Source organism: Prosopis cineraria, unplaced genomic scaffold (assembly GCF_029017545.1).
Source record: "Prosopis cineraria cultivar Desert tree isolate PC_DT_omini unplaced genomic scaffold, ASM2901754v1 PC6, whole genome shotgun sequence".
NCBI lineage: Eukaryota > Viridiplantae > Streptophyta > Magnoliopsida > Fabales > Fabaceae > Prosopis > Prosopis cineraria.
The window spans coordinates 11014304-11037913 of record NW_026555337.1 but is presented as its reverse complement, the minus strand read 5'-3'; the positions used below and the strand labels follow the sequence as shown (position 1 = coordinate 11037913).

The 23610-nt window shown below is 26.2% G+C and overlaps 1 protein-coding gene across 2 annotated transcripts; it reads right to left on the bottom strand.

Annotated features, from left to right (window-relative positions):
* LOC129313716 (uncharacterized) lies at nucleotides 1-3244 on the bottom strand. Of its 2 annotated transcripts, XM_054957042.1 has the most exons (5): nucleotides 3110-3244; nucleotides 2813-3027; nucleotides 1721-1796; nucleotides 764-890; nucleotides 1-554 (listed from the first exon to the last, which is right to left on the bottom strand). In XM_054957042.1, exons 2-5 carry the CDS (start codon nucleotides 2924-2926, stop codon nucleotides 359-361), a joined length of 513 nt encoding a protein of 170 aa, XP_054813017.1. In that variant the 5' UTR covers nucleotides 2927-3027; nucleotides 3110-3244; the 3' UTR covers nucleotides 1-358. The 2 variants fall into 2 exon arrangements, with proteins under 2 accessions (XP_054813017.1, XP_054813016.1); XM_054957041.1 differs by having other exon boundaries at nucleotides 2813-3182.
* Between the last annotated feature and the right edge of the window lie 20366 nt (nucleotides 3245-23610).

Below are 23610 nucleotides of genomic sequence, written 5' to 3'. Positions count from 1 at the left end.
TGATTCCAAAGAGCAACTTAATCATTCAAATAAATTGATGTTGCTGTAAGTACTACGAGTAGTACAAAATTGTTTACATTTTAAAGCAAACTCAATCTCACAAACTGGACGTTTGCCAGACAATCTCACGAACTTGAGTGTATCTGCAGAATCAGCCAGCTCACCAGCATAAAGAAAAATTGTTTCGCACGCCAACCATTTCAATTCAGTTAGACGTAAATGTAGTTCATTAATGGTATGTCTGGATTGAGGAAAATGAATTGAAATGAAAGTATAATCTTACCACTAATATTTGTCAAGAATTTAAATTTTTAGAAATACTTTTTTACCATTGTTCACCAAAATCTAGATAAATTATTCAATCATCTTTATCAGAATTGGATTCAGAATCTTCCTCCATTTGTAACTCTAAAGGTCTCAACCTGTTTGTGTTGGCTTCCAACGGGGGTAGTCCATCATCATCACTAGAGTCCTTCTCAATCTCTGGTTGGGAGGTGTTTCCATGCAAATTTCCATTTGAATCATCAGTAGCCCCAGATTTGAAAATTGCAGGCCTAGATGAAATGATGATTGTAAGACTGCGTGCATGATGAATAGGATGAAAAACAGAAACTAGTGCAGGAACAGCCAGTGCATGGGTGTAATACTGAGAATCCTTTTATAACTTTCAAAAGGCAAAAGAGAAAGAGAGGAAAGAGTTGAGATATTTATGCATTATCATTATTGCTAGCTAGCAAGATCAAAAGGATCAAGAAAAGCACACCATTCTGGAGATTTCTGAAGCATTCGAACTTGTTCATGGTAAAGAACTTGAGTAACAATACAAGCAACCTTGCTACCTGAATCAAGAGCCCTTTCCTTTCCACTTTCATCAACCACAACAAAATTCCCTATACATTGAGAAAGCAGCTTGAGTTAGTTGAACAATAAATCAAAAGTGGAGTTCAGGCAACAAGTAAGTTTTCAAAAGCCAACAAATTCCCAGTTTAATTTTGAGATTTCCTGTTCTCAAAAACAGTTCCATCAGTTGATGGATTTGGTGTTGCATAAATGCAGATCAGATGGTTCCATATTGAATGAAATTCCCAATGCAAGCCATGGAAATAGCTCTCCAATCTATATTTCAACTTTCAATAGGCATAGGCTAACATAACAGATATCAAGTTCAAAGACCACAAACCACTTACACCACTAAATAAATAAAGTAACAAACTTGCCTTTGGTCCTTAAAAGTCGCCACTATAATCAATTTATCTCATGAAAATTTACTACTGCCATCAATTTAGTCCGCATTCAGTTAGGGTCATTACTAAAATGATATATTCTGCAAAACATTAGAACTAAATGGTTGGCACTAAACTTACAAGGACTAGATCAATGAAACGGATACCTTTCAAGGACCAATATAGTAATTTCTTCAATAATAATTAAATGAAAGTGACGGAACGTTTTATTAAGAATATCTTTTGTTGAGGAGAGGACCCATTGATGAGTGAAATATGCAGGCTGTAATTGAGCTCAAGATCAGTTCGAGCTTAAGAAGGGATTACATTCAAGATACTTAGTTAATAACATTAATGACACAAAACAAATGGATCACCAAGACAAAGACATAATGCAACTAGCAAAGCATTATCTTATATAAATAGATCAAGAATATGTGCAAGTACCCTTTTCCTTAAACCAGAAATTATTGGATTGCTTCACACACAGAACAAACCTCGTTTTATCCACATGCTCTTCTGGAATTTAGCTGGGAATAGAGCTAGAAAATTCTCACCGCGTGCATCCATTACCTAAAGAAATATACAGATAAAGGCGGAATCAGAAATATGAACTACTGTGTCTATTTTGAGACACATTGACTATTGAAACAGTAAAGAATCTGGACTATGCGGCATGTATATGAACAAAGTCATGGTATCATACTCTTTTTTTAAAATAATCACCATGTTGTCATTCATCTCTTTTCTACTTTTCTAAATAATCACCATATTGCTCAGGTTCATTCTTATTTTCTTGGTATTGCAATTTCAAGATTTCAAATAATCATGAAAAAAAAAGGTCAACTTAAACACAGATCATAGTTCTCCCATTTGAATTTCATGCGGCTTTCCCATTGGGCAGTCACATATTCTCAAGTCTCAACAAGCGTTAGACTTCGATAGAAACAATCTCCATTGTTTTTCTCAATCACTCAAGCTAAGAGCCAATGTTTTATTACTGAGAAAACATATTTTTGTTCCGTTAAAAGATGAATGCCTTAACTATTTGATTATTAAATCTAAAAAATACTCGTCTCAGTCTCATTTCTTGAAAATTTTTTACTCACTCCTCATGAGTTCCGTTACAAGTCAAAAGGAAAGAAAAAACAAGGCATATATATATACATATATATTGCAGAAAGTATTAGCTAACAAATAAGAACCTTCCATGAACCAATTACTCCAGGCGTGCATCTTTCAGGTCCAACAAGTGTATATGAACATACAAGCAAGAAGCCAAAGTTTTTAAGCCAAAAAGTCCATAATCTTTCAATTAATTGAGGATTAACGGAGAAAAAATAAAATAAAAAACTGCAGGCTCAATTTCCTCTAGTAAATACGTCCAGGAAGATTATACAAACACCTTCCCGTCTATCTCTTTCCTCACTCTCGTAGTTATTGAAAGAAGAAGAAATTAGACTAATCAATAAACGATAATCAAATATGCAATGTTGATAGAAGTAAATCGCAATCGAAGACATACAAGTGAGAGCGGAAAAGGAAGCTTTGGAAGATAAGAAAATTATGAAAGGAGGTGAAGCTGATACCTCAATGAGATTAGAACCACGAAGAGAAACGACCTTCATGATACTTTGGCCATCTTGTAGAGCCACGTCCTGTTCATGTTTTGCTCGCAGCAAGTTCTTCCTTCCTCCTCCCATGGCAGTTCCCGCCGATCCCAATTGAAAACCCTACTTCTCTATTGTCAATTTTTTTTTTTTCTTCGGTGGCAATACAGGGATCTTTACTTCAACTAAGTAGACTGTCAAGCCAGAGAAACCACACAGAAAATACGCGTTGAGTTGTCTATTATACTGATAATAGAATATCATGAGGAAACTCACCTGAACGGAGAAGGGGCGACGGCAAGACGAGGTGGAAGTCACACGCCAACGCCGCAAACTGAGGGAGGCGAAGATGTGGTTTTTGAGCTATTGGTACTATAAAAATATATGTTTGAAGGATGGCTGAGCACTCACACGGACCGAAATTTGAATGCTGGCTCCTACATGTGCTCATATTTTAATTCAAGGTCTTTTTTTCTCAAATTATCGAATTAGATTGTTTTTTGAAGTAACGTTAATTTTATTCTTTAACTATATATAAAAGATTATATGAATCTCTAAACTCAATTAAAAATAATTTACATCACTTAATATCAAATATTTTTATTAATGGATACTTGTCCAAGTGATCAAGGACTTGGATCTTTTAATTTAGGATCTCATATTCAAGTGTTAGGGTATGCAACAACACTGTTAATCATGAAAAGTATGTCTTATCAGTGGTATCTATAAAACTCCTTCAACAAGGGCCAAACTAAAGTAAGAATTTAGATTAATTTGGAATGAATTGGGTGGACAATAAATCTAATATATCCAAACACTTCAAAATACCAAGTGTTAAAGCCAAAAAAAAAAAAAAAAATCTTTGTTCTCTCACCCTATCATTTTCTCCATTCATTTTTTCATTAAGTGAGCCCACATTTAAATTTTTTTAATATTTTTATTATAAAATATTGCATAGTAGGTCTCACCAATATTTTTTATATTTTTTTATGCTAAAGAAATTCTTCTCCCTCTCCCTCCTAGTAGCTTCATCATCAGAAATTCCTTAGGAGCTTTGCAAACTTCTTCAAGCATCACAAACAACACCACAGTGAAGGGTCATTGTTTGGAAGTTGGTGGTATAAATCCTTTATTATAAAGCGCCATCAGATCCTCTGCTCACACCGTCTTTACAAAGCAATATATCGCACCTAAGTATGGTGGCTTCCCACCTTCATGTTCATCATTCTTGTCTTCAGCACATCTACATATTAGAATCCCACCACAAAAGTTCGCCATCACATGAGTCCCGAGCCCATCATGCATCACCCCCTTCTTCAACTGCTCCTCCTTGATCTGGTCAAGCATGTCCACTAACTCAGATAGAGCTCTCTTGCAACTTTAGTGCATGATGTGGATTGGAATTGTTTAACGATTTTAAAAAAATTGGTGACAACTTAATGTCTCATTTGGTTTTATTACTTTTTAAAATGTACTTTCTCACTTTTTAAAAGTTGAATGTTATTTGAAAACCAATTATCATTCAGCCTAACTTTTGCAAAAATATATTTAAATGAAGTTAAAAGTGAATTGGCCAACATAAAAATTTGGAGCTTTTAGAAATGAAAGTTGGATGTTATATATTTATATGACCAAGTTTTCCTTGCTTTCTAGCGTCTTCCTTCTCTCTTTTTTTTATGTTCTCTATTATTTGCTGCTTCTGCCCATACTTTTATCATACCTAACACTGAAATAGTATTTAACGGTGAGTTCAAATTTATGAGCAACAGAGATGGATGCTCTTGAACGGGAAAAAGAAAGAGAATACGGATGAATGGTAGAAGAGAAATTAAGAGAAATTAAATATATAAGTGAATTTGTACTTTTTTAAGAAAAATATATATATTAGATTATACATTATAAACTAAATAATTAATCTTTTTAATTTTTAATATTAATATATATTGAACTATTTATATAATTTTTAATATTAGTCTATTTTAAACATTTTTAATGTATTATATTTGTATAACAAAAATTACAAATCATCATTAATCAATATCCTTTTTTGTTATTGTATGTTTAAAAGTTTACTTAACTAACTTTTAAAATAATTTATTCAAATATAAATTTTATTTTAACAATTAAATTTTACTAAATTAATTTTCTTCAAATATTCATTTGATAAATTGACTTTTGCCCAACGAAAGATCAAACACATCCTTAATCTCTAACAAAAATTCATCTTTTTAAATGTATTCTCATTAAATACTTTATATAGAGATCTTAATAATAATTGAAATGTTAATATATTATATTTTAAAAAATAATAAATTAAGTAAGAGTATAGTTGAAAAAATAATTATTGATCATTATATTCTTGAAATTATAGATTTAGTTTATTTGTAAAGTTAACTAATTTCACTGTTATTAAAGTATGGTAATTAATATCTTTATATTTAAAAAAAGGTGTAGCATTCTAATCTTGTTCTTCTCTAGCATTAATGACCTTTATAAAGTGTATATAGAAATTCAAAGTTTGTCAGTAAGTTGTTGCAATCAAAAATAAGTAATATGATGGTAAAAAAAATAAAATAAGCAATATTGAAAAAAATAAATTAATTGCTATATTTTTTATCTTACATTTAAAATCAAGTAAGATTATAAATTATGTATTCTTGCCACTTGTTGTTGTTTTTAAGACAAAATAATTTAAGTATTTCTCAAAATAGAGAGGATGATTTTAGCATTTGGTATAAACCTCTAATGAAATGTAATGACTTATATTGATCGGACAAGATGATGTAATTCTCCTCTAGGTTTAGTCCTATCATTTTGTAATAAAAAAATAATTTAAGTATTTCTATTAATACAGAGATAATAAAATTTAAAATACAGAAGGCTTAAGTGCTTTAGCAATTCTTTTGAACTAATAATTGATTATAAAATATTTACGTTAAAAAAGATACTTAAAATATTGGAAAAATTAATTCTTTAATTCTTTAATTTTTAACTCACTTATAAGTTAGTCCCTCAATTATAATTCGTTACGACTTAATCCCTCAACTTTTAAGTCACTTATAATTCAATCCTTATTTTTCAAATGTTTTTTAAAAAAATTATCCTTATCAAATAAGAGAGATAAAATAAATGCTCATATCTTACTTTAAAATACCCTTCTCTTGTCCTTTAATGTGAGATCTAAACTAATAAAAAAAAAAGAGCCAACAAAAATTGAGGAATTAAGTTACAGAAAGGTCAAAAGTTGAAGAACTGAATCATAAATAAATCAAAGGTTGAAAAATTGAATTGAAACTATTCATAATTAAGGGATTGATTTAAAAATAAATTAAAAATTAAATAATTGAAAGATTAATTATCTCAAAATATTTATAAAAATTAAAAGGTATTCTTTTTTCAAGTGGTTTAGGACAAGGCTTCTCTAGAGAGGGAGGGGGCAAAAAGAGGATGGGCTTAAATGAACGACGAATTTCTCTGGGCCGAACACATTGACAGACGGTGGGGGAAAAAAAACTTTGTCGAAAAAAAGTCCAGATCAGTGAGCGTGCGTATGTGAATGTTTCAAATCCAATATGGATCCACAATGAGTTGGATCATCAATGCAAAATATTGTTCAAAAGAAAAATTCATGTTGGAAACCAAATTACTCTCTTCAATCCAAAATATAAGCCACTTTTTTACAATCAATTTAATTTAAAATATAAATAATTTAATATTTGTAAAAAAAAATTCTCATTTTATCCATCATATTTATTAGCACAGATTCTTGTACTTATTATGAATTTATGATATTATTGTTAAGCATATTATTGTTGAAACCGGAGAAAGTAACAAATTAGCAAAAACAACCAACAAATATTGATCAATCTATAAGATCATAAGTTTAAATCTCACTATAAAAATATTATTAGTGAGAAATTTCTAAGTATATTTATAATTTTTTTTTAATTTTTGAGGCATATTAGGATTCTAGTGAAAGTCCAAAACTCAACCCACTTAAACTTTTTTATATTTAAAAAAATAGAAAAATCATTTGCTAGCTACTTTGGCAAAATCATTTAAAATTTCATATACTAATTAATAAAAAAAAGCAAATTTCCTTTTTGACACATTATCTAATTATTTTCATCACGTATGGCTTGTGGCAAGTGATTACTGTATGGCATTTAGAATGGAGCACATGAAGGGAAAAAGAAAAAACTAAAGAAAAGGACGAAGGGAAAAGCATGAATAAGTTTAATTTCAATTAAAACAAATTTATAAAATACTCTCAAGTTTATTAGAAATTGGTTGTAATTAATTTTATATGTGAAATGATGCAAATAGCTATAGGATCAAAACTGCTTTTTTTGAACTTACAGAGAGACGAGAGGGAACATTTTGAATTAATGTTGCAAACTGATCCACCTCACATAAAATTTTCAATTAAAATGGACTCCCTCAATTTTTAATTAGGATAATAAAATTTTTAATTCTTCAAGTTTATTTTAACTATTAGTTTGGTTCTTTAAATTTAATTTTTATTAATTTAATCCTTTATATTTTTTTAAATTATTATGTGAATCCTTTAAGTTTTAAAACACATATCAAATATCAAAATAATCTAATGTATAAAATATATTGATAAATATATAGTTAAATGAAAGTAAATTAACCCTTAAATGAGTTTAATTTTTATCAATATAATTTTTTATAATATGTTTTGTTATCGTATTTTAAAATTTTATAGTCTATTTTTTTACCTAAATAATGATATTCCTCTTCATTAATTTATATGATTGTTATCAATATTATGTTATTTAAATTATCAAATTTTAATAATGTAATTTCTTTAATAAGCACAAAATAAGTTAATTTTACTTTATATTAAAGACTGAAGTGAGTTTTCTTAAATTTTATAGTTTTACTTCGAAAAAACAATGAAATATATGGTACTTTTTTTTTCCTATAATTAAAAAGAAAGGAGCATTGAGAAATAATTTCAATTAGTGAGTGTCACTGTCAGGAGACCCTCCAATTAATGGAATATCCTTCAAATGTCCTCCCTTCTTTCCAATTTATAAGTATCCTTCAAATGTCTTCCCTTCCTTTTAATTTATAAGATTTTATTTTTTAAATGTAAATATAAATTTTTAAAAATATTATTCATTTAATATAACATTATTTGTAAAATATTAAATAAAGAGAGAAAAAGTAATAAGTAGGAAAGGCAATATTGAAACAAGTACAATTTATAAAAAATTATTTCTGTTAAATTATCTTATATTTTATACTGAGCCCTTTCTAAAAATGTTTTATAAATTAAAAAGAAATGATTGAAGGGTGTTTGATTTTATCAATCAAGGAAGTTAAATTAATTTATTTTGAGATTTTAAGTTTGAGTTTTAAAATAGGTAATTGTATTAAATATATGTATAAAAAAGATATTTTTAAGATATTGGGAAATCAGCAGAGTGCTCTTTAGATCAAGCAAAGCTATTGGACGTCAATGGTAATGGACTGATGAGAGTTCAAAATGACAATTTCGATGAACAGTCACGAACTTTTGATAGTTATACAATTCCAAAAGATGATACTACGAAATAAGTGTTCAGATTAGTTTGGACAAAACACGGTAACACCTTAAATTCTCCAAGACACCGAGGTGATGAAATCACAGAGAAAATTGGGAAGGAGGAAATATTACTCGTCTTATTCTATTTATAATTTATTTTTAATATATTTCATTAAAGTAAAAAAAAATTAAAATTTATTATTTTATTTTAAAATTTAATTAACTTTGTATAAAAATTTAATAAATTATTAAATTTATTTTTATTAAATATAATTTCTTTAATAATTTATATTTTTTCTCATTAAGCATTTAATTCAGTGTAAATGAAAAAATTGTAATAAAAATTTAATAATATGATATATATGAATTAAAAAAAAAAAACAAGGAAGAGTAAACATAATGCCATAAACTCGTTCCCATCTACTCACCATGAAAGAAAACCGTACACCTTTGAAGGATCATTGGAATTTGGACCATCCACGTCGCCTGGGGTGACAACCACCTAACAAAATTAATTCATCTTAAATGCTTTTAAAGACGGGACATCCCCCGCCGTGTCCATCAATCCCCACAATGAACTTTTTCTCCTTCTAAATCAGAAATACGCCCCACATATATTCAATTAGTCTTTTTTATAAATTATTTTTAAAATTTTTTACTAAAATTAATAAGTTTTAAAATTTTTTCATATTAAATATATATATTTTAATAATATATTTTTTCTATTCAATTCAGTAGAAGGTAAAAAAAATTATGATAATAATTTAATAATATAACTTATAAATATAATTTTAAAAGTTCTTTTCTCTCAACTGATAAACAAGATCAAAGGAGTGTAAATTATAAGTAGAACTACTTCATTTGAAAACTAAGTGGTTTTTAATGTAGAGGAAATTATTTTTAATAAGCAAAACTTATAAGTATAATATAATCAAAACTTGTTTTAGTCAACAACCAAAAAAACTTTTTCTATTAAGTGCTGTGTATCAGTATAGATTAGTTATTTGGATGTTGATAAAGATAGTTTGAATATTTACAAAATTCAGTTGGAAAAAAATATATAAAATTTACTTTTCTCTCTTATTCTATTTATAAAGTAAAAGGTAAATAAAGTAGTTGTTTTGATATTATTTATAGAATAATTTCATGATTTTTATGCCCATCTTTATCTTTTTTTTCTCCTTTTAAATATTGAAAAGATTATTAAATATTGAAGTATTTTATTTTAAAAGTACATATAGGGATAATTTTTTTAAAAAATAATTTATAAATAAGATCAGAAAAATATAATTTAGTAGATAATAGTTTAGTGGTTAGTGATAAGTGATAGTAGCTCACTATGGTTCCCACAAGAATGAGAGGACGTCTGCATTTGGTGCTTTCAAAATTTTTTATAAAATTTTAAAATTTAATATTAATTTCTTTATAATTTTATGAATTGATTATCTAAATATATTTTAAATAGTACAGATGTAATCTAGGTGGTCCAATTTAATATTAAAATTATTTTATAATTTATATATATTAATTATCTAGATGTATTTTGGATAATATATATATATATATACATATACATATATATATATATATATATATATATTTATTACTAATTGTTTTATAATTTTATTATGAGAAGGGTATTTGTGTCTATTTAAAAAATATTTCCCAACAGTGATATAACTGCTATTGGCTACTTCTCTTTTCCTCCTCAATATGAGACATTTTTAATTTTATTTGATGAATTTTATTGGTATATATAATTTTACTCAAAAAAATTTATCAATTGAGACAAGGAGTAATGTGTATATTTAATAGAAATGAAATTAAAAATTTATTAAATTTTTAACTAAAGTTAATGAGTTTAAATTTTTTTATTCTAAAAAATATGTTAAAAGATATTTGTAAATGGAACTGGAAGAATGAATGAAGTGAGTAAATGACCAATTAATATTTATGGAATCACTTACTAATTCTAAAAAGTGATAGAAATATAGGATTATATTTGTAGCTTTGGAGGCGCATGTTAACTACTCCCAAGTCCGAACATGCATTTTTCTCCTAAAGAAGCAGATATAAATGAGACTCGGATGTAATGTGACACTCCAAATTGAAGAATTCAAAATGAGCATACACCAAGTCTTCGTCTGTTAGTTTAATTCTCTTAAATAGGATGATGGTAAGAGAATACCCGAATCCCTTGAGTTGTCCTTTTTTTTTTTTTTGGAGCAACCTTGAGTTGTCTTTTCAAGACAGATCAAAATGAAACGGAAAATTACTGAGAAATCCTGCACATAAATTTTAATTATTTTAAAATTTTTTAAAATACACAAAATATTTTTAAATTTTAAATCTTATACAATTATAATTCAATAAAAAAATAATAATTTAAGTATGAATTTAATATTAAATTATTAATTTTTTGTTAAATTATTATTTTTTTATCAAGTTACAATTGTATAGAATTTAATATTTAAAAATATTTTATAATTTATAAGTTTTATGAGATTTTTTTTATAATTAAAATCTTTATAAAAAACCTTGAAGTTGGTTTTCCATACAAGGAAAAATTATTGTTCTGTTCTGTTCTATTTATTTATTATTATTATTATTATTATTATTAAATGTATACTTTGACCCATCTTTTTTCATTCTTAGTTTTTCCTATAATATACTCACTCCATTAAAAAATATAAGATATTTTTAATCAAATCTTATTCTTCAATAAAATAGTTATCTACTTTCAAACTAATTCTATTTTTCATATTCACTAATTAAACACCCTATAATAAATATAAAATTATTATCAATATGGACACTTTAGAAAAATGCAATAATTACATCTTAAAAAACTAAAAATGTCATATATTTTTTAATATCTAACTCCTCAAAAAATATCTTATATTTTTAACGAAATGAGTAGTTTTCAACTACCTAACTAGTGATAAATGTGAGAAATAAACTATGCCCTGTCGGATTCTTAATATAAGATAGAGAAGATTTTTTAATATAAAATAGATTTAGAATAATTAATATTTTTAATTTTACCTCATATCTATTTATTTTCATTTAAATTTACAAAAAATTAATATTTTTAATTTATTTTATTTAATTTATTATGCTCTCTCCATTCAAAAATATAAGATATTTTTAATTAAATTTTACCCCAATAAAGTAGTTACTTACGTTTCAACTAATCCTATTTTTTTATATTTATCCCTACTAAACACCCTACAAAAAATATAAAATATTATCAATAGGGGTATTTTAAAAAAAAAGACAATGATTACACCTCAAAAGATTAAAAATATCTTACAATTTTAAATATCTAATAATATATCAAAAAATATTTTATATTTTTTAATGAAGGGAGTAATTATTAATTGCAAATAAGAGTAAATTACATTATTTTTAAAAGTAACTTTAAAGATATAACTATCATTTCACATAACTTATTATAAATTTTATCATATCTTTAATTCATACATTACTTAATAATGAAATTTATTTGTTCTTTTTTAATTTGTTTACACTTTATAATTCTAAAAAAATATAACATCCAGCGGGAATAAAAAATTATTTAAACCAATAGTTAGGCTGTAAATATTGGGTTTGGATTATGTAAGTGTTCCAAATTCTCTTCCCGACCGTGAGTGTCCACAATATAGTAATAAATTTTATCAACATTTGAAAATTTATGCTTGACCATAAATAAATGAAATGATGAGTTTAATAATGGTTTTATTAGGAAGCACTTTCACCATTTTTCTATAGTCATATCCACCATTAAATTAAAGAATATTTCACAACAAAAGATGGAGTTGAGATTTGATGCTGCTCTCTATATTTTGTGCTTACATCTCTATCAATTGTTCGATTAAATTGATAATTTATATAGTTCATATGGGACACTCATTAGATCAATGAGACAATTTGGAATACTCATTGAATCCACATCTATAAATATGAAAATTCATGGCCAAACAAATTACAATTAATTTTAGATTTCTTGTATACTAACATAGAAAAAGCCTTACTTCTTGACAGTTATTTTTTGTCTTTAATCATCAAGTAAGGTGGTGTTATATATTATAGGCCATCTTACTTGATGATTATTTAGAGACAACTATTAAGTATTTGCTTTTAGATTTGGCTTTTAATTAGTTCTAATAACAAATAGTTGATGGTTATTATCAAATAACTATTAAGTATATTTGGTAAATTATCACTTGGCCCAAAAACTTAACAGTTATTCTTAAATAATTGTCAAGTAAATCAAAACTTGACACTTATTTAAAGTATTATTAAGTATTTATGATTATTTTTTAATAAATAAAAAAGAAGCTCCTTGCAAAATTTGTACAAAATATGACTAGAAATTGGCAACAGCAATAATATCACTATACTTCATTAAAATTATTATTCAAATATATTAAAATTCCTATATAAACCCCAAACTCTAAAAAATCTAGAATATTAGCTAATTTCCAATAAATTGCCTGAGCTAAGTACCCCAAGACATCAAAATTGGCCAACAAATTGATGTGTAAATATATACCTAAACCAGTTAGGCTTAACCACTAACACCATCCACACACCCATTGAACACCAATATGGCTATCTTTTTAAGGACTTCTTTTATATGCTCAACTGTATATCTTACATAGTAGACATTCTCAAAGTATTTATGTATGTGAAGAGTCACAACAAAATTAAGTTACTAGTTGACTAAAGTTGATTATAATTTATAATTTAATGTAATTGAGTTTAATATATATCTTGTTAGGGATTGTCGTAGGAGCATAAGTGATGATGTCTTTCATGAATCTCATAAGGCAATTACCTGTGATCATTATTTTGATCAATTAAGGGCACTTTAGTCAAGTGAAGTGACTAAAGTGTCATTAATAGAAATGAAGAAAGATATCAGCAATAACTACTTAACATGACTTGTCAAATCTCTAATATTACTTGCTAAATCCCTAACATTGATTGCAAATTTATAAACTCCAATTAAATATGTATAATTTATTAAATTGTTATCTTAACTCATACTTGTTTGTTAAAAATGTTACATTACTTATTAATTCTCTTGTGTTACTTGATAAGTCTATCACGTTGCTTGTAATCATCTAACTTGTGTTAAATCTATTATGTCACGCTCCAAAAATGGAGGGTAATCGACACGAGTGTGGACCACTCACACATTCTTGTAAGCCTCAAAATGAATATTTATTTCATTTTTCAAAGAAAAGAACAAAATTTAATGAAATCACATGAGAATTAAAATAATTCCTTTAAACTCATTATCATAAGAAAGTGTCGATGTTTTTTGTAGAAATTTCGGCAAAACCTCTCTTATAACTAGGATCTCCCAAAAATTCTATAATAAATTTTTTTTTGCAGATAACAGTATAAATTAGAAGCGTAGCTCCTTCTAGCCAGTAACTAATATATAGACCAAAAATAAGGTTTATCAATAACCTATGTGGAGCATTTATTCTTTCTTTCAAATTAAAAGGACATACAAATTATATATTGATATTAAAGTAACAATACCAATTAAAATGTCCACCCACTGTAGCTAGTTGCCCTTTAGAGGTCGATGGTGGGATCAACGTCAGCTAACAAGTCTGAGACCAAAATAATTTTTTCAGTGAATATCATTCCCATGATAAAATTCTTATAATTTAAATCAATAAACTTCAATAATGGTGTCAACTAATTAAAAGAATTCCTCAAAGTTTTATAAACTAGTAAGTCATAACCATAATTGTAAAATATGAGTAAGTTGAAAACGATTTACGCTATCATACTTAAAGAAAACAATTTACTCATATATAACTCAAAGTGATAAAATTGTTAACCAAAATCATGTAAATTTTAAAAGCACATTAATCAACATTTAAAATTTTGAGAGCTCAACAGAACAGGTAACAAACATGGACACATAGTCCACAAGGATAAATAACCAAACGCGGCTTATGCTACAAAACACCCAGTCCACGAGGGTAAATAACCAAACGCGGCCAAAGCTATAAAACAAATGTGGACACACAATCCACAAAGGTAACTAACCAAACGTGACTTAGGCCACAAAATCAAACACGAGTACAAAGCCCACGAATACCAAATGTGAGAATACAACTCACGAACCAACTAGCTAGTGTTTAACCACAGTGTGCTATAGGCTAATAGAACTGCCGTTAGTAGCAGTATTCTGTTTAAAGTCCTCTCAAAAATTATATTTCAAACATGCAAGAAAAATAATTATTTCTGAAATACAATCTGTGTTTTCAATACCAAACTCGCATGCATCACTTTAAATTTTAATTTAAGACTTGTTGAAAACAGTCTTTCATAAAATAATATACTAGCTTGCATTATCTAAATAATTAAGGATTTCAAGAGTTTAATAAACCAAATAATTCTATAAATCTTTGAAACATATTCCCTGAGAAAATAAATGCATATATCCTCCTTTAACCATCTCGCATCAATATCAAAAAGTTTCAAAACTAATGTAATTCACAAGAATAAAATATCTCAATGAAAATTTATTAAAAATAAAAATACCAATAAAAATAAATTAAAGGGAATGATATTCACTTACCTGTTACAATTTCAAATCTCCAAAATATTCTTTCTTTAATTTCTATCGGGATTCTCTTCCTCTATACGTCCTATAAAGATATTAATAGACCAAATTTAATAAATTATCTTTTAATTTACAAAGGCTTCCTTCCAAATTTCAGCTTCTACTAATATCTAGTTATTTCCAATTGATAATTAAATCCACACTATCATCATCTCCCTTTTCTTATTATATATTTCAACTTAATTCAAGTTCTTTTTTTCTCCATACACTACACATACAGTCACGGCAGCAGCACAAAGGAAAACAATTGTCAACATCCAACTCTATTATTTCATCCATTCACATGCACAATAGACCAACAATTGAAACAATGCAAAATCTCTCACCTTCGTTAGCCGACAGTGTACACACACCGGGAGGAAGAAAATTGAATCTACAACTGAATAGGGGAAGAATAATATAGCAATATTTCAGCCTCAACCCACGAATTAATTCTTCCACAACACCATATCAGCTCTTCCTTCACTTCCCAACCACAAACGAACAAAATAAAGGAGGAAGAGACCAAGAGGCTGTCAACTGAATAAGAAGAGAAGATGAGATTTTTGTCTGAACCAAAAAGAAGGAAAACAGAGCATCACTCACGAGAAGAAAAACAAACTCAGCACTGATTCAAATTCACGATCAATACACCTACTCCAGCGACCTGATTTCTTCCATCAGCCAACAACCCAGATGTGCACAGTAAAGATAGAACAGTAGCATGAAAAAGAAAACGAACGGAAGCAGAGAGCATGAAGAAGGACCTGGATGTATCAAACAGTGATAAGCCTCCACTTCTATTGTATCGATATTGGGCACAAAATAAAGGAGAGGAAGATGATGGGCAGTGACTTTCTTTCGGATGAACCTAGAAGCTTTACAGACAAAATTTCTAGGTCCCTCTTCAGCTTTGTACACGTGTATTAGAAAGGAGAGAAGAGAATAATAATCAAATGGAAGAGAGGGCTATTTAGTAATTTTGGAGGAGCTGAAACCAAAAATAAAATCCCACTTAGCATCAGGAAATTTGAACTTGGGATCTTAGTAATGGGTATCACACACACTCCCACTCTACCAACACTTCATATTGTCATAATGGTCCTAAAATTAATATGACTATAATTAATACACCTTATTATATATTTAATGTAATTTTTTTCACAAAACTTTATAGGTTATTACATATTACAACTTGTTAGATTATTAACTTAACTTGTAAAATCCAGTATGTTACTTGTTAAGACAAATAACATTTTGTTATGCTACAAAAGTAGCATTTTGTGAGTTGTTGGGGATTTAGAAAGTAATATAAGGAATTTAACAAGTCATGTTACACATTTAACAAATCGTATTAACTAGTGATTCACATTATCTTTCCTCACTTTAGTCAAGGGTACTTTAATCATTTGTCTTATAAGATTATTTTCATTTCAGCCTCAACAACTTGTAGTGTATTTTCATATTTATTTGGTCATGATTTTCAATTAAGTCACATCCATGATCCTAACATAAAATTATTCCAAATACAAATCTCAACATTGAGAATAGGCGGATTCATAACTTAACAAGTCTCATTAGCTTTACAAGACAACAAAGAGTATGAGAGTATGAGAGGAAAGAAAGACAGAAGGTGTAAGAGTCAATTAAACCAGCCAGACTAAGTACATAAACGTATGGTGATTAAATATGCAAAAAAACCGACTCAATAACCACCTCAAAATTATAAATATTAACTAATTAATTATTGATTGAAAGAACATAAACGATTAGCTTGATTCCCAATTAGATTTTTGGGAGGATAACATTTGTATTCTTTATTAAGAAGACTGCTAACACTTCATTCTAAAAGAAAGTTTTATCAAACTCCTCAATCATATTATATGGTTGTGAATGTTGAGTTTTAAAAGGACAATAAGAACGTAAAAGTTAAAGTAGCATATACGAAGACGTTAGATAAATGTGTGAACATACACAAAAAATATAATTTATAATGAGCATATACTAAAAAAAATGCGGGCTTGACTTCTATTAAAAAAAAAAGACAGAAAAATGTACAAAATGATTTGAACATGTGTAAAAAAAAATTGAGGGAGGCACCTATAAGGAAAAGTGGAATCCATTGTCTTGAGAGAAACAGTGAAAACATAAAGAGAATACTCAAAAAAATTATTGAACAAGACATTTTAGTTAATAATATACTTAAATATTTGGTTGTTGATAAAACACAATAATATAATTCAATCAATGTAGTTGACTTTGTCGAGTGAGATAAGACTTATTGTTATTATTGTAGTAGTCTTACTTTTATTTGAAAAAAAAAATTATAGTAAGTAGTTGTTTATTTGGAAAAAAAAATCATATATTCAAGCGATCAAAGTATAAATAATCCTTTCAGTAAAAAATGTAAGACATTTTTTAAGAAGTTAGATGTTAAAAAATGTAATGTATTTTAGTCTTTTGAGGTGTAGTTATTGCTTTTTTTAAAAAAAATACTCCTATTGATCATGACTTTATATTATTATAGGGTGTTTAATAGGGATAAATATAAAAAGATAGGGTTAGTTGAAAAGTAGGTAACTATTTTATTGGAGGGTGAGATTCAATTAAAAATATCTTATATTTTTTAATGGGAAGAGTAATTTTTTTTTGTAAAGGATTCAAATGTCATTCTTTCTCTGTGTGTGTGTGTGTGTGTTTTTTTTTTTTTTTTGTGTTGCCTTTCATTCCCTCATATGTATAATGATATAGATTATGAATCTACAAAAATAGTAGAAACATGTTTCATGAAGGCGCGTGATTTGCGGATTGCGTAGTCACTAATTAATTGGTTTCTCATTCATCAAAATAATGAACCTAATTAATGCAGAATTTGTTTTGCCAGAAATTAATGTGGAATTGGCACGCATTAAAAACTTAACAGAAAATCAATAGCAAAGGATTGCACACCGTTGAGTTATTGTGGACCAAGGTTCATGAATTGAGAACTATAGAACACTTTTCCTGAAAGTAAATTACATAATAGTGATCTTTAATCACGTTTTACATTTTTTTTTTAAAGAAAGAGACGGATTCCATATTTTCGACCATTTTTTTTCCGTCAAAATTACCTAAGACAAACTGGTATTTATAATAATAACAGGTTTGAATCAGCAACCTTTGAGCACAGAGAATATGTAGCATATCACTAGGCTATAAGACATTTGTTTTGATGAATAGCCTTTAAAACATAAGAATATATGTTCAGTTTAGAACAGTAATTTTCTCTACTAAAATTTTAAAGATCTTAAGGGTTATACTAATTTGAAACTCAAACAATAAGTAATTGGCGTAATCTATTTTCTTTCATATTTTTTCTCAAACAAATGTTAATTCTTATTTTTATTTTTTAGAAAAATTAATCTACAAGTTCTTATAGTTCTCCCAAATTTAAATTAAGAAAAAATGATAATAAAATCTCTCAAATTATATAAATAACAATCTAATCCTTCAAAATATCATAATTTCATTGAAGTCTCTAGAGATCTTTGTGCTAATAAATTTTAAATTAAAAATACCATCTTACCCTTATTGATAAGTTATAATTTCTCATTTAATTCTTACAATTTTTTGAAAAAAAGTTGTTATTTTTCAAATAAAAATTGTAAATGAGGTTTGTTATTTCAAAAACTTATTTTTTAATAATTAAAATTATATTTGACAAGTTGTAATTTATTGTTTAACTTTTACAATTCACAGAATAAAAGTTATTATTTTTTAAATAAAAGTTATGATTGAGACTTATTTTTCGATAACAAAAATTACACTTGACAAGTTGTGATTTTTTGTTCAACTCTTACAATTTATAAAATAAAGGTTATTATTCTTTAAGTAAAGTCCCTAAGAACTTCAGTAGACTTATGACATTTTGAAGAATTAAATTATTATTTATATAATTCCAAGAAGTTTTATTGTCATTTTCCCTTAAATTAAGTTCTTATAGTTCTTTTTTTTTTTTGAAAATTTTAGTCGAATATTTATAGTTTGGTCCATGAAATTTGTTAATCCTTGAAGCTTAAACTTTTGAATTTTTCGTTTTAAAAAATAATATTAAATTTTTTATATTTTTATTAAAAATTATATAATTTTAAAAGTAATTATATAATTTTTATGATGTTTACACTTAAACATTATATTAAATGAAATCGACTGTATTTCATTACCAAAGAAATCGACAACATTTCTTTGCAGAAAGAAAAAAAAAAGGATCACATTCCCTGTTTTATGTAGGTGTTATCCTTGAGATTGTTTGGATTTAATTTGGTTGACATAATAAATCAATGTTTATTTATTCAATTGATGTGGATTTTTTTTTTCTTAATTGAAATGTTAGGTCTAAATTTGGACATAAGAAAAAAAATCAAGGATAGAATTTTGAGGGCATTCAGATGAGATCATAGAACTTAGCGGTAAAACCAAACTGCTACTAGCATACTAATATTCTTCGCCCAATTAATCAGAATTTCTATTGTACACACAAAAATTCCTTAACTCATCACGTATAAGATTCAGTTGCCAATAACGAAGACTTTTGTCTTTTGGCTAACAAGTCAAATAATATATAAAAACTCTAAGATATTGAAGAATTCTTTTTTTTTTTAAGTAAGACTTGACATATCGAAATATTGGATTATATAAGGCACTACTTGAACTAATTTAATTATTTGTATGCTGGTAAAAAAAATTGAATTGTTTGTATAATTGTAATTTTATTAAACAATGAAGACACAAAAAATCTTACTATGTCTTTCTAGAAAATGGAAGCTGTCATGAAGTTATTAGAAAATGTCACTATCATGAAGACTTTCGGTCGACGCAGAAAAGTCAAAGTCTAGTTTTTTTAGTGTTTTCTTCCTGTTATTTTTCTTTTTTTGACCTGGTGGGTGTAATTTCGTTTAGTGAATGCAATTGTTTGGTAATTACTTAGAAAATACTCTCTGGTGTACTCAATAAAAAATATTAATGTGAATAACTTCAAAAATATATTAAATGATAAAAAATGATAAATAATAGAGGCTTTATATTTAGGATTTAAAAAGAAATATTCACATTTAAGGACCTTCTAAAAAAATTATTCACAGATAAAGATTAAGTCATCATTCAAAAAAAATAAGTATCTATTACCATTTTAATAATAAATAATTTCATTTTAGCCCTTGTTCTTGAATAATTTTCTAAAAAAAATCTTAAATATGATTATTCTATTTAAAAATAGTTTAACTAGATCTTATATTTAGTATCAAGAGATAGAATAATATATATATTTATTTATATTCTATCCAATCTTATTTAAAAGTCTCTTTCAATATATTTTATTATAATTAAGGAAAAAATTTTAAACTTATTAATTTTGTGTAAAAAATTAATAAGCTCTCTTACCATGTGTCTCTTGTTGTATACTTTTTATGATTTTATTTATAAAGTAGAGAGAAAAAGTTTTGGTCCTATTTATAAATCATGTCATTAAATTTGTATCATGAATTTTTTTTGTCTTCCATTGAATGTTAGAGAGAGAAAATATGTTATTATAGTGTGTATGTTTAATAGGGTAAAATTGATAACTTATTAAATTTTAAAATAGAATTAATAAATTTTTAATTTTTTGACATTGGCGAAATATATTAAAAATAACTTATAAATAAGAACAGAAGAGTGTGTGTGTGTGTATTATTTTATTAACTTATTTTCTCTCACTAAAATTTAAAGAGGGGTGAAGGGAAAAAATTATAATAAAAAACTAATAATATAACTTATAAATAAAATAAAAAAACCTCTTCTCTCTACCATAGATAGGATCCAATGGGGGAGAGGATAATCTCCTTTTCCTTTCCCATTATCTTCCGTTTTTTTTTTTTCCATTACAAGCTATTAGATCAAGATTTAAATGGTTTGAATTTTATCTCTTGCAAAATTATTATTAAATTATTAAATTATTAAAAAATAATGAAAATCAAACTAGTAAAATTTAATATGAATAACAAAAAATTCAGTAAAAATAAAATAAAATATTTTATAGGAGATTAAATCTAAACCATTCAAATCAAGATCAAATGATTAGAAATTAGAAAGAGGAGGATAAGTAGATGTGAAGGAAAAGGAGAGGATCCTCTCCCACCAAATGGAGTGAAAAGAGGATAAGTTTAAAAAGAAAATATAATCTATCTAGTTTTATTTATAAGAGAGAGAAAGAATTTTTGACAATTGATTTTAGCTAAAAGATTGAGAAAAGCATATAGAAAAATATTTTTTTAATCTTATTTATAAGTTATGTTATTAACTTTTTTTTACATATGTCAAACATTAGTGAAATAAAATACATTATTATTTATATATATATATATATATGTATAATAGAAGAAATTTTAAAATTATTAATTTCTTAAACAAAGTTAACGTCTTTTACATTTTTAAATTTTACTAAAATATATTAAAAGTGATTTATAAATAATACTAAAAAACTCTTGCCCCGTTAAAAATGTAAAGTATTTTTTAAAAAATAAATATTAAAAAATATAATATATTTTTATTGTTTCAAGATATAATTAATATACTTTTTTTAAAAATATCAATATTAAATAAATTATTTTATATTTATTTTAAAATAAAATATTCTATTAAATAAGAATATGTGTAAAAAAATTATATTAATTTAAAATAAATAATTATTTTATTAAAAACGAGATCTAGCTAAAATATTTTATATTTTTAAATGAAAGAGTAGCTTGTGATGCAATTAACGGGAGGCGATGGATTAAAAAAGGACAGGAGCCACTGACGTTGAAACCCTTAAATTAAATATACAATTATATTAGCACGAGGCATGTGAGAAGCGGATATCCATCCCTTGATAGTTGCTGCTTTTTCCGATGTAAAATATAAATAGTTTTTTTTTAAATCATAAGTAAATGAATTTTTTATTTTTATAAAAAAATATATTATTTTTTATCCATAGTCCCAATTATTAATGCATATTATAATGAATGAGATATATATTTACCCAAATATTTAGGTTAATAAATGTAAAAGGTAAAATGAAAAAAATTTACATATGCTAAATTATTTATATTTTGAATCAAAATTAATGAAAAGAAAATACTTATATTTTAAATAGGAGGAAGCATAATAAATACATGATGCAGACTAGGTCAAATAGTTATTTGCCCTTGATCTCGGAGGCTGAAATTTATTTTAACATTTGATCAGGGTTGAAATCATAAGCTTTTCATATTTTTTTGGCCAAATAAGTTTTTCATATTTTATTCCATTTTTTTTTTAAGTATAAGGGTAGGTTTGGCCAATAGCAATGTCTAAAGTCAGAACCAACTACAAGTAAGGGCGGGCACATGCTCCCTTCACTTGAAAAAATTACATACTTCTTTCAAATCATAATATAAATCATCTTTCAGAAGTCTTATTTAATTTAAAATGTATGATATTGAGTAACTTTTATAATTATTTTTTTTAACTATACACTTACTTTATTTATTATTCTTTTTAAAAAAATGATGTATTGAAATTTTAATTACTACTATTAAAGCTCTCATATAGAGAATTTAATGAGGATATAATTGAAAATATATAAAAAAATTTTAAGAAATTAAGATTTCAACTATTATTTTTTTAAAATTTTTGAATTAATTATCAATGTCCTATAATTTGACTAGGAGGGAGGAGGGAGTATCATGGATATGTAATTTTAGATTTTGCTACCCCTTCTCTTCATATTTCACATCCCATCTTTTAAATATTTTAAACATTAAACTTATTTGATTATTTTTCTAAACACAATCCAAAATTTTCAACCTTTTTAGCTTGAATTAATTTCATCAAGGAAAATGCCTCTTAACCTAACGTCCTGACTTTGCCATTGATCAATAGTAGAGGATATCTTCCCTAAAGCATTGAGAGCAATTAATAGATATTTTTTGATTAAATTATTACATATATAAGAGGTAGGATTTAAATTCCATCCACTTGCTTAAGTTACTACATTAGCGTTAGTTTGCTTTTTCATAATGTGGTCAAAAAACTGTTTTCTTCTTCATAAGTTGTATATATTCTCATCTGTTCAGTATTATAGTGTGCTTTTAATTGAATTATATTTTCATTGAAATTAATTAATTTTTTTAAAATTACACACAGTTTTCATGTTTACTTTTATTTAATAAAATTTCTTAATTAAAAAAACTTAATAATTATACATCTAATTAAGAGTTTCTTTTTTGAAAAAACTTTATTAATTGTACCTTTAAAGATATAAAATACCTCATATTTTTTAGCATGATATTTTTAAGAAATGGCTTGTAATGTTGAATGGAAGGAGTATACTTAAATTTAGACATAAAAATAAATTAGGTAGCTCCTATATATTATGTAGAATCTTAAGAAGTTATATTTAAATTTATATACTTAACCTTATATACTTAATGTACTTGTTTTTAATTAAATTAAGGCATATAAATATTTTATAGATTATGTATTCTATGTTAAATCTCATTATTAATTTTTTTAATATTTAAAAATTTAGTTGTCATAATTTAATTAGATATA

Coding starts and splice junctions, on each gene's coding strand:
- LOC129313716 (XM_054957042.1), bottom strand. CDS start 2,926: ATGGGAGGAGGAAGGAAGAACTTGCTGCGAGCAAAACATGAACAGGAC. Junction 1,797..2,812: donor GTGGTTCTAATCTCATTGAG/GTATCAGCTTCA, acceptor ATATTTCTTTAG/GTAATGGATGCACGCGGTGA. Junction 891..1,720: donor GAGCATGTGGATAAAACGAG/GTTTGTTCTGTG, acceptor CTCAATGTATAG/GGAATTTTGTTGTGGTTGAT.